This window comes from Oryctolagus cuniculus, chromosome 8 (genome assembly GCF_964237555.1).
Source record: "Oryctolagus cuniculus chromosome 8, mOryCun1.1, whole genome shotgun sequence".
Taxonomy (NCBI): domain Eukaryota; kingdom Metazoa; phylum Chordata; class Mammalia; order Lagomorpha; family Leporidae; genus Oryctolagus; species Oryctolagus cuniculus.
Window position 1 is genome coordinate 62,507,232 of NC_091439.1, and position 12,844 is coordinate 62,520,075.

The 12,844-nt window shown below is 43.0% G+C and overlaps 1 protein-coding gene across 1 annotated transcript in view; it reads left to right on the forward strand.

Annotated features, from left to right (window-relative positions):
* The window catches only part of MANBA (mannosidase beta), a 131,171-nt gene that overhangs the window by 71,095 nt on the left and 47,232 nt on the right, over positions 1–12,844 (forward strand). Inside the window, exons 8-9 of the mRNA XM_051819549.2 lie at positions 6,465–6,616; positions 11,269–11,386. Of these exons, the coding sequence (XP_051675509.2) occupies positions 6,465–6,616; positions 11,269–11,386 (270 nt within the window). The remainder of the gene's footprint in view (positions 1–6,464; positions 6,617–11,268; positions 11,387–12,844) is intronic.

Below are 12,844 nucleotides of genomic sequence, written 5' to 3' on the forward strand. Positions count from 1 at the left end.
GCTGAGGCTTAATTTAACCTCCTGCGCCACGTCCCCAGCCCCACAAGTTCTGTTTTCTACATTAGTGATTCTCAGATTGCTTTGGACTCAGCTACCTCACACTCACAAAAATTACTGAGAACCCTACGTGCTTGTGTTTATGTAAGTTATGTGTTCCGATATTTATCATATATTGATATTTAAGCTGAGAATGAATATTTACTCATTTTTTTTAAGATTTTATATTTTTATTTGAGAGACCAAGTTACAGAGCGGGAGAGACAGAAAGGTTCACTCCCCAGATGGCCCCAACGGCCAGAGTAGGGCTGATCCAAAGGCAGGAGCCAGGAGCTTCTTCTGGGTCTCCCACGCGGTGCAGGGGCCCCAGCACTTGGTCCATCTTCTACTGCTTTCCCAGGCCAGAAGAGAGTTGGATTGGAAGATAAGCTGGGACATGAACCAGTGCCCATATGGGTGCCGGTGCAGTAGCGGAGGCTTAGCCTACTACGCCACAGTGCCGGCCTCTCTTTATTCACTTTCAGTCACCACAATAAACACAGGACATGTTAATATGTAGGACTTATTTTATGAATTAATATATTTGTAAAATAAGAAATTTAAGGGGGCAATGATACTATTTTATGTGCTTATATAGCTAATGTTCTTTTTATAAAGATATCTGGATTCTTGTATGAATTTTCAAGGAATCAATTTGTAATACATTTTTTTGACTGAAACATGAAGAAAATCAGGTCTCACAGAAACAGTTGGAAAAGGGGAGAGTGCTTTAGTGGTTTTCAAGAATTGTGAATATTCTTTGGTGCTATACTAGAACTTAACAAGTGGGTAGTCTCTTTTTTATCTTTTTTTCCCTTAAGATTTATTTGTTTGGAAGGCAGAATTACAGAAATAAGGGTGAGAGAGAGAGACAGCGATCTTCCATCTGCTGGTTCACTCACAAATGGCTACAATGGCCGGGGCTGTGCAGGGTGAAAGCCAGGAGCCCAAATCTTCTTCCCAGTCTCCCACATGGGTGCAGGGCCCAAGGACTTGGACCATCTTCTGCTGCTTTTCCAGGCTCATTAGCAGGGAGCTGGAGTGGAATTGGAGCAGCCGGGACTTGAACTGGTGCCCATATGGGATGCTGGCATCACAGACTGTGGCTTAACCCACTATGCCACATGCCGGCCCTGGGGATAGTTCCTTAAAGGTAAGTGCAGTGTGAATTCGGGAGCCATTTCAACAAACTTTTTTTTTTTTTTTTTGCATTAAAATCCATAGATCAAGTTCTGTATGTTGCTCAGTATATATATAAAAAAAGATTTTAAAGAAAGAGAAGAAATGGGGTAGCATTAGGCTTGGTGGTTAGGAGATCACAACATTCATACCCAGTATCGGGATGCTCTGCTGCTGATTCTGGCTTCTTGCTGATTCTCACCCTCAAGTAGTTCCATCCCTATCACCCATGTGGGAGAGCTGGGATTGAGTTTCTGGCTCCTAGTTTTGCTCTTGATTGGGGCTGTTACAAGCATTTGGTGAATGAACTTGGGGATGGGAGCCCTCTGTCTCTCAAACAGGTGAAAAGTAAGGAAATTTAAGAAATTCCATTTATATGTCTTGAAATTCTGATGGTTCCTATACCCATATCTGATGCTGTAATGTAATGTACTTGTTTTTAAAATGTTACCTGAAAGGGGAGAGGGAGCGGGAAAGGGGAGGGTTGCCGGTGGAAGGGAAGTTATGGGGGCGGGGAAGCCATTGTAATCCATAAGCTGTACTTTGGAAATTTATATTCATTAAATAAAAGTTAAAAAAAATGTTACCTGAGACTTAGTAATCTTCCAAGTGTTGCAACATTTCTTTCTACAGTATCACATTGCCATCTGGAAAGTTTTAGGTATTGGAGAGCTCTCCTGGTAGTGGATACTGATTCTAAATCCTAAATGTACTTGAAAATTAGAATTTTAGCTTTGGCCACAAACACTGTCAATTGTTCTCCTTTAAGTGATAGGTTCACTTCCTTCGTTTTCAAGAAAATGCCCACCAGGTGCGCAAGTCTGAATCACCATAGTTTGTCACTTTTTCTTTCTTGTCAAACATTTGTTTATTACATTTATTTAAAAGGCAGAGAGACAGAGAGAGACAGACATGCAGACACAGAGCTCCCACCCTCTGGCTCATTGCCCACCTGCCTGTAACAGCTGGAAGCCAGGAACTCAATCTAGGTCTTCTATGTAGGGGGTAGGGACCCCTGCTGCCTCCCAGGGGGTGCACTAGCAGGAAGCTGGAATCAGTGGTGAAGCTGGGACTGGAACTCAGGCACTCCAGTAAGGGGTTAAGACTTCGAAAGTGGCATCTTAAGCTGTGGGTCCTTTTTTCAGGTGAAATTGGAGTTTCAGGAAGGAGAAGTTTAGCTCAGTTTACACCTCAGAAGTGGCCCAGAGGCTTTTCTTCAAGACATCTCTCATGCATGAAGCTTGTTGGCTGTTCCTCATTGCATCGCCCTGTATGTTAAAATGGTGTGTGCTCAGGATTGCGATCTATTACAATTAAAATTTTTACTGTTAAAACTGTCATTGTAAAAAGTAAAAGAAAAATATAAAAAGGAGAGGGAGAGTGAGGGAGGAAGAGTAGGGTAGGGAGTATCATTATGCTCTTAAAACTGTATATATGAAATACATGGAATTTGTTCCCTTTTTATAAGTTAAACATTTTTACTGCTTTATCACAGACACTAAAGTGAATCTGCCCTTTTTCTCCCTGGTAGTGCATGAACGGACAGGTACAATGACTACCACCTTGATTCTTGCTGAGGGAGCAGTAGGGCAAATGTTAACATGGTTATAGAAGGAGGACCTTGAGATTCAACAAATTACTCAGTACTTAGAATGTTTCAACACTGCTTGGATTTTGTTGTCCCAAATTCCTGTGGAAGATCCTTTTTGATGGTGTGCTGTGCTGATCACAAGCCCGTACAAGTGAAACAGCAACCCCATCAATGTCTGGAGGTTCACCCATTGGTAAAGCAAAGGAATGATTAGATGAGACATCAGCTCGGTTTCCACATTGCAGCTGAATCTCTTAATTGGGGAAGTTACTGTGTCAGTGCGGAGCCGGAGCGGCAGTGTGTGCTCTCTGTTACCCAGCAGGCAGGCAGCAGTGCCGGCTGTGCAGGTCCTCGGCTGGCACGGGACCTTGTCCACGCCGTGCAGCTTCACTCGGCCTGTCGGGTGCTTCAGTGGCTTCCTTATTTCTGGTCAGAAGACGTGTGATAAATAGTGTTGGCTTTTAAAGAGTTTATCATGTCTAAGTTTAACTTAATGCAGGCCTTCTTTTTTACACTGTGAATGATTGGTCTGCAAGTGACACTACAACATAACTCACACCATAAATATTATTTTTAAATGTTCCATTGCATAAAATATCATAAGATAAACTATTAATGTAGGGCCACCACAAAACACACCAAACACCGGAGTAAGGGAAAGGGTTTGTTGGGGGAAACCTGATAGACCTGAGGGAAGGGGTGAAGAAGGAAAAGAGGGAGAAGGAGAGCATAAGACAGAGATCAAGAGAGAGAGAGAGAGAGTGAGAGAGAGGAGAGAGAGATCAGGAGACAGAGAGAGCGAGCCGCGTGTTCAGGAACAGGTCCTCTTAAAACTTTGCGGGGTGGGAGGCGGGCAGGGAAGTAAGAGCAGCAAATCTCATTAGAATGGGGTGGAGCTGACACTGGTGGTTGGGCCATGTGGTCACCTGGCTTCCAGCAATGGCAGTGGGGGCTAGAGCCTAGGATGGTGTCGGGGGTGTAGATCGTGCCACAGATAAGACTGCACCATTTTACTAACAACGTGTAAAACTGAGTGAAAGTGGCTTTCATCATAATTTTATTTCTTATTTCACCCAGTTTCTTTGGCGTGTATTCTTCCCTTCTGTGATTGACATAGGACTCTGAAGTACCAGTTTCGTGTTTTCAGAATTTCTAGATGTTGACAGAATTAGGGAAGAGCCTATTATAAATAGATTTCTATTTGGGAAGAGATTAAAATATTCAACTTTAGAATGAGTTTTAGGTAAAATTAAAAATATTACTGTCAAGCAGTTCCTAATCTTTTTTGTGCTTCTGTATAGGTTGCAAGGAAAGCTTGGTGCTGAACTAAGAATGTATTGAACAATTATGTTCTAGACATGACAGAAGGAATAATGTAAGATAGCCTGAGGAGCACAGAGAGCTGAGAACACACTGAGATAAGATCTGAAAACTTTTCTACCTAAACTCTGCCTTAGAAGCAGAGCAAACGAGAATCCAGAAGCAGCCACTGATCTAGATGTGGGAACCCACCATGAAGGTGATGTAAAAGTCCCCTCTGAAATTACTGTGTGTTCTTTACCTGCCGCAGCCCTGAAGCAGGTGTGGGGTCCACGTCTGGATCATCTTCCTCTAGGCCTTACTCCGTATCTCTTAGGTTAATTCTGAGATCTTTTGTGCTGCTGCATAGGTAAAACAAAGTAAGAAAGTGAAACAGTGGTAGGTAGTTTAATGCTGTGGAAAAGGATGACTCCTTTATTGATTTTTTAAAAAAGAACAGCTGTTGTAGCATTGTGATTTTTGGGAAAAGAAACAGAGTAGTTAGTTCAAGTAAGCACATGTACTCTGTTTTAATTTCCAAGTTTATGTTTTGAAAAACAAATATTTGTTTGGGAGATAGACAGACACACACACACGCACACACACTTCCATCTGCTGGCTCTCTCCCCAAATGCCCACACCTGTTGGTGAGGGTGTGTGGGGGTGTCAAAGCTAGGATCTGGGAACTCAGTTGATGTCTCCCAAATGGGTGTCCGACACCTGTTACTTGAGCCATCGTCTTCAGCCTCTGAGAGTCTGCACTGGCAGGAGGCTGGAATCAGGAGCCAGAGCTGGAGGCTCACTCTGGAGTGGAACGAGGATGTGCTAACTGGCCTCTTCACTGCTAGGCTAAACGAGGCTAAACACTTTTTTTTTGATGAGTGGTGGCAGCTGAGCAATGATGTCATCCAGGGGCCATTCTGCTACCACGGGTGTTCTTTCATTTTAAAGATCCATGGAGAATCAAGGCTTATATGAGGGATCTTCTAACAGTTTGTGGAAAATGTATTATGAAAACACTATGCCTGGATTTCAAAAATTGTTTCCACCACAAGAAACTTATCTTTTAATTGCATGTTCCGTGAAAGTTTTGAGTTGCCTTTGTATATGTTAGGAATTTGAAAAGCATGGATTGTTTACCTCTGGGTAACATGTGACTCATTTGTGGGAGGAGGTGGACTGTGGAGGAAGGCTTTGTGTTGGGAAGTCAGTGATGCAGACCATGTAGGCGTGGTGGTGAAGATGTGCAGTGCACTCTTGGGGTGAAGCTGGTGTGTGTGATGGGAATATCCCTTTGGAGTGAAGTGTGGTACACTTCCACTTGTGGGTAGTCTGGCTCCACTCTGTACACTGTTTTTCTGGGATGTGTTGCCCATCCTTGTACCATTTGTACAAGCTAGTCAAAATGAGTGATGGTGAGATTTGTATTGGGGTGATGCTTTGAACAGTCACCAGGAAATTCTAACACATAGTCATCACAGGTGACGTTTTAGTAGTTTTTAATTGGAGAAGTGTGTAATTCTGGTTCTACTGTGTAGAACCATGTCACTCATTCCTTGGTTGGGTTTATGGCTGGAATAAAGATGATTTTGATGAGAATGCCAGAGCCTGTCTGTGAAGGATCTTGCTTCCCACGTGTAACTGTGGAGAAACCTGGCTGGACTGTGTCGGCAATGATGTCTCAGCTTCTCATGTAGCTGAGCTGGCAGGGGTGTGTGTGCCCCTTGATCTTCCCTCTAGCACACCTCAGTCCCTGCCAGCCAGGAGGCCAGAACTCTCCCAAACATTGCGTTGAGTGTAACAGCTCCTTAGGATTACATTGTCCTCCTTAGGATTACATTGTCCGTTAGACCAAGTTGTTTCATAGTAATGTGCTATGACAATGGGAAAGTTGTTAGATAATGGAATACTTTTTGCTGTATGTCTTTGCATCTAAGAGGCACACTTTAACACTTAAAAATGTAACACCATTAAAGAGAACGTGTTTTCAACTCAAGCATGTGTCAGTTTGACAACTTTTTCCCCTATTTTTGTCAAACAGCTTCAGTTTTAATTTTGAAATGTCATCTTCAAATTTGTTTTTTTCTTGATGTAATTACAAATACCTTTTCCTGAGGAAGACTAGGATATTATTTACTCTTTATGGTTTTTATACTTTTCCTTTAAAAGTTAAATAAGACTACAAATATTTTGTACATTTTTTTCCCTAAATGTGCATTTCCAGATTAAGTTCTTCCTAGAAAATAGGAAAATTGATATTAAGGTCTGCTGATGTAAGTTGTTAAAAATGCTACTTTTAAAATTTTTGTTTTGCTATATTTTCAATTTGATATTGAGTATTCAATTCTGTTAATGATAGGTTTACTTCAGGACAGTGGAACTTGTAGAAGAGCCCATAAAAGGGTCTCCTGGCTTGAGTTTCTACTTCAAAATTAATGGACTTCCCATGTTTCTGAAAGGCTCAAACTGGATCCCAGTAGATTCATTCCAGGATCGAGTAACTTCTGATACGTAAGTTATGATTTCTTGTTACTTTTTTAAATTAACAGTCACACATGCTGAAGAGTTACTAATTTTTACTTTCTTTAGTCCCAAGGAACTGAGGGGTAGTGTATGATTCTAGGATATTGGAATGTTTAGAATGGACAGGATTTTTTTTGAATACACTTGTATTTTCCATTCTCTTCAGCTGTAGTCTTGGAGCTACACTGAGACCAGTGAAGCCATCCTTTAAAGATATTTAAAAATTTTTTGAGAGGCACTGAAAGAAAGAGACAAAGGGAGAGAGGGAGAGAGAGAATGAATGAAAATATGCTCCTGTTGGTTCACTCCCCAAGTGCCCATGACTGCCAAGTCTGGACTGAGGCCAAAGCTGAGCCTGGGGACCCAGTCTAGTCCTCCCATTTGGTGATAAGGAACTCAATTACTTGAGTCATCGATGCTTCCACAAGTCTGAGTGAGCAGGAAATGAGTTGGGATCCAGAGGCAGGTTTCGAATACAGACACTCCACAGGGACTGTCTTTTTTTGACAGAGTTATAGACAGTGAGAGAGGCAGAGAGAAAGGTCTTCCTTCCATTGGTTGACTCTCCAAATGGCTGCTACGGCCAGCGCTGCACTGATCTGAAGCCAGGAGCCTGGTGCTTCCTCCTGGTCTCCCATGGGGTGCAGGGCCCAAGCACTTGAGCCATCCTCCACTGCACTCCTGGGCCACAGCAGAGAACTGGACTGGAAGAAGAGCAACTGGGACTAGAACTGGTGCCCATATGGGATGCGGGCACCACAAGTGGAGGATTAACCAAGTGAGCCACGGCGCAGGCCCCTAGGGAGTGTCTTAACTGCAAGACTTAGCCCTCGCCTCTGTAGCCATGCATTTTTAGACAACTGTACTTGTTTACTCTAAAGGTATAAGAAAATAATGAATTCAATTTTGCATAGTTTGTCTCTGGAAAAAAATCATTGATTTCATTGTTTTTCAGTTTTTGGAAGAATAACAGATATTTTTGACCATGGTTCCAAAAGATGGGACCCATACTTTTTTTTTTAAGATTTATTTATTATTTTATTTTTTTTATCTTTTATTTTTGACAGAGTTATAGACAGAGAGAGAGACAGAAAGGTCTTCCTTCTGTTGGTTCACCCCCCAAATGGCCGCTACGGCTGGCGCTGTGCCGATCTGAAGCCAGGAGCCAGGTGCTTCTTCCTGGTCTCCCACATGGGTGCAGGGGCCTAAGCACTTGGGCCATCCTCCACTGCCCTCCCAGGCCACAGCAGAGAGCTGGACAACCGGGAATAGAACCTGGCGCCCATATGGGATGCCGGTTCCGCAGGCAGAGGATTAACCAAGTGAGCCATGGTGCCAGCCCTTATTTATTTATTTGAAAGTCAGTTACACACAGAAAGAAGAGAGGTCCTCCATTCGCTGGTTCACTCCCCAACTTGGCTGCAACGGCTGGCACTGTGCCGATCTGAAGCCAGGAGCCAGGAGTCTCCTCTGATTCTCCCACATGGGTGCAGGGGCCCAAGGACTAGGGCCATCTTCTACTGCTTTCCCAGGCCATAGCAGAGAGCTGGATCAGAAGTAGAGCAGCCGGGACTTGAACTGGCACCCATATTGCACCCATATGGGATGCTGGCACTGCAGGCAGCAGTTTTACCTGCTACGCCACAGCGCTGGCCTTCCATGCTTACTTTTTATCTCAGATATTTACATCTTCTTTTACTTTTCTTTAACAGAGAACTGAAGTAGATGTTAGGTGGATGGGGGAAATGGGAAGATTGAGCTGAAAGAATACAAAGTAGGAGATATGTAGGATGCGTGACTCTGGAGAGCTAATCCATTGTACATCATGAGGGCTACAGATTATGCAACTGGACTGCAACTAGGATTCATGCAAAATGAGTAGATTTTGGTTGCCCTTGCCACACAAACAGAACAAAAAATGGGTAACTATGGGAGGTGGTGGATATGTTAATTTGCATCACTATAATAACCTTTTTTGCTATCTGTATGTTGCCTATTATATCAGACGAGATCGGGCGCGTTCAGGGTGGTATGGCCGTAGACGCCTATTATATCATGTATTTTTTTAAAAGCTTTTATTTAATGAATGCTGATTCCATAGGTACAACTTTAGGAATATAGTGGTTCTTCCCCCCATACCCGCCTTCCCACCCCAACTCCCATATCACTTCCTACTCCCTCTCCCATCCCATTATTCATTAAGATTCATTTTTAATTAACTTTATATACAGAAGATCAACTCTATACTAAGATTTCAACAATTTGCACCCATACATACACACAAAGTATAAAGTACTGTTTGAGAACAAGTTTTACAGTTAATTCTCAAAGTACAACACATTGACAGAGATCCTACATGGGGAGCAAGTGCACAGTGACTCCTGTTGTTGATTTAACAATTGGCACTCTTGTTTATGACATCAGTGATCACCTGAGGATCTTGACATGAGCTGCCAAGGCTATGGAAGGCTTTTGACTCCACAAACTCAGTCAGTATTTGTTCAGGGCCATAATTAAAGTGGAAGTTCTCTCCTCCCTTCAGAGAAAAGTATTTTCTTCTTTGATGGCCCCTTCTTTCCACTGAGGTCTCACTCACAGAGGTCCTTCACATATCGTGTATTTCACGTATATACCATAAAATTTGTTTAAAAAATAAAGCAAAAAGATTCTTAAAAATTCTAGTTCTACAAAAATGTGTTTTCTGAGTCTTTGAGAATAAAACTTTAGAAGAATCTACTGTTTCCTGATTGGGCATATTAGTTACTACTTTTGTGATAGTGAAAATCTCTCAAGTGAAAATAAACACTTTTTACCTAATTTATTCCTTAACACTGTAATTTTAATACCAATGTAGCAATATGCACTGTAGTATATCATTAGATGTATAGAGTGTAAATGTTAGGTTGGTACCTAACTCCTGTCTGAAGTTGTAGCAATTTTCTTTTTTTTAAAAGATGTATTTTTTTATTTGAAAGTCAGAGTTACACAGAGAGAGGAGAGGCAGGCAGGCAGACAGGAGGGAGAGAGAGGTCTTCCATCTGCTGGTTCACTCCCCAATTGGCTTCAACAGCCAGAGTTGTGCTGATCCGAAGCCAGGAGCCTCTTCCAGGTCTCCCTCATGGGTGCAGGGGCCCAAGGAGTTGGGCCATCTTTTGCTTTCCCAGGCCATAGCAGAGAGCTGGATTGGAAGTGCAGCAGCTGGGACTTGAACCGTTGCCCATGTGGGATGCCGGCGCCGCAGGTGGCGGCTTCTCCTGCTACGCCACAGCACCGGCCCTGCAGTTTCCTTTTGTTACAAAACCTGTGTATCATTTTAGGTTTCCTAAGAAAATGAAATTCTTGTCCAGATACAGATGGGATGATTCGCTCCTTTCCCTTCCCAGTGCCCCTGCACTGCCCTGGGGGCTGGTTAGCAAGCTGGCCACAGTGCTCTTGCCGAGAGAGCACAATGCGCTGCGGGCCCAGCCAGCATTTTATTGGTTTCCTGACTCATTCCTGGGCACAGTGTCCTATGGGAACATGCCCTCAGATTGGCTGTAAATGTTGATTTTCCTAAACATAATGAGATAGAAAATGAGAAAAATAGGAAGTTTACTGGAGAAAGAAGTGTCAGGCTGGAGGAACTGTAAAAAAGGAGCTAAGGGTGGGTGAGGCAGTAACAGGCATATTCTAGCCTTGATTTTTGTTTTGTACTTTGAAATGGTTACATAAAAATAGTGCTCGCTACCCAACATTTACAGCTGTACTTTCTCTCTCTCTCTTTTTTTTAAAGACTTATTTTATTTTGAAAGGCTGAGTTAGAGTTAGAGTGAGGGGGAGGGGGAGAGAGAGGGAGAAGGGGAGAGGGAGGGGGAGAGGGAGAGAGCTCTTCTACCCACTGGTTCACTCCCCAAATGGCCACAACGGTCAGGGCTGGGTCTGGACAGAGCCAGGAGTCTCATCCAGGTCCCTCACGTGGGTGCAGAGGCCCAGGGACTTGGGCCATCCGCCACTGCCTTCTCAGGCCATTAGTAGGGAGCTGGATTAGAAGTGGTGCAGCTGGGACTCAAACTGGCACCCATATGGAATGCTGGCACTGCAGGCCATGGCCCAACCTATTACACCATGACACTGGCCCACAAAAATTTAGTTTTAAAGTAGTAGAACATACTGAAAATTTTGAAGGTGAACAAAGGTGATCATCCTTAATTTCTCCAAGTTTGTTTGCATGTGATTAATGTGTATATAATGTTATCTTACATTCTTTAATTAGAATTACATCTGCATCATGATAACTTTAAGTGTGTTTTTCCAACAGAGATTTGAAATGTGTATTTATCACAATATATTTTCTTTTTCTTTTTTTAAAAAAAGATTTCTTATTTGGCAGGCAGTTAAACAGAGAGGGAGACAGAGCAAGAGAGAGATCTTCCATCCGCTAGTTCACTCCCCAAATGGCCGCAGAGGTTGGAGCTGAGCCAGGCTGAAACTGGGAGCCTAGAGCTCCATCTGGGTCTCCCACATGGGTAGCAGGGACCCAAGCACTTGGGCCGTCTTCCACTGCTTCCACACACCATTAGCAGGGAGCTGGCTTCACAATGCTGGCCCCCAGTGTGTTTTCTAAACCTTTCATGCGGTTGTTTTTAACATTTCTTCCACAGGCTCCGGCTTCTTTTGCAGTCTGTTGTGGATGCGAACATGAACACCCTGCGGGTGTGGGGAGGAGGAGTTTACGAGCAGGATGAATTCTATGAGCTGTGTGATGAGCTGGGAATAATGGTGAGTCACTGACAGCTGTGTTGTGTGCTGGTGAGCTACTGTACACTCAGTGTGACCTGCAGTGTTCTGAGCAGGTGACCCTTACTCCCTTTCTCAGAGCCAGGAGTGATGTCCCATTTTACGCTGAAGCAAGTCATGACATCATGTAAACCGAGAGTTATAGTTGATAGGGAACATCAGAATTACTTAATGATTTTTAAGTGATCAGCATTCTTTATAAATTAGTTATGTCTAAGTATATATCTACTTGTCTTTGTTATTTTCTTCGATATGTAAGTATACATAAAATAGTTAAAAAGCCCAACATTTAGGACCTCTAACAAAACAATAAGAAAAACAATAAAATTAAGTGAATAAATGGTGTGGTTAATATTGTTATTAAATGCTTTCAATGTGTTTTGCATTGGTGGGGATTAAGCCAAAGAAATATATTCTTTTAGTTCTCATATTGCAGTTCTAGATATACAGCCTGCCACAGAAGAAGAATTATAAAAATAATAAGGCTTATGATGCTGCTGCTGATGTATTCCAGTATTGACTGAGTGTCCCGCAGCATTCTAAGTGCTCTGAGTGTATTCTTTTATTTTTGTCCATGCCTGTCCAGGGAAGCAGTTACTATTGTTCTCTATCCTTATTTACAGGTATGGAAACTGACGCGTGGAATGGTTAAATACTTTGACTAAACCACACAGCCTTTTTGTGTGGTGGAGTTAAGAGTCCCACTCCAGGGGCCGGTGTTGGGTGCAGTGGCGAAGATGCTGCTTGAGATGCCCACATCCCATAACTGAGGCTCTGGGTTCAAGTCCCAGCTCTTTTTCCCACCCAACTTCCTGCCAGTGTGCATCTTGGAATCCAGCAGATGACTCAGGTGGTTCGGTCCCTGCATCCCACATGGGAGACTGACATTCAGATCCAAGCTCCTGGCTCTGGCCTGGCCAGTTCTGGCTGATGGTGGGGAGTGATCCAGCGAATGGAGGATCTTTCTGTCCATGTGCTTTTCAAGACAGAGAGATAAACAGGTGGCTGGCTGGCTGGCTGGCTAGATATTTAGATAGATGATGGATGGATGGATAGACAGATGATAGATCGATTGATCGATTTCCACTCTGGCAGGCTATTTTGGGGCTGTGCTCTAAACCACTGCCCTGCAGCACCCCCCCACCCCCACCCAGAAGAGTGTTACATGGTTTCATTACTAAAACTGCATGCAGCAGTCCTTTGACCATAAAAGTTAATTCCTTCATAAATAAAGCATGATTCTTAGCTGTTTGGTGCATCTCTCGATACCGAATGCCTGGTGAAAATTAGAATGAGTAAGGAGTGAGGAGGGACTGAGGGAAGCTTCCTTTCATTTCTCTTTAACACACTCACTATTTCCTTTTGTAAAACATTGTGATATATTTTTACTTCTTTTAAAGGCAGAGAGATGAAAGAGGAGAATTTTTCATTTGCTAGTTC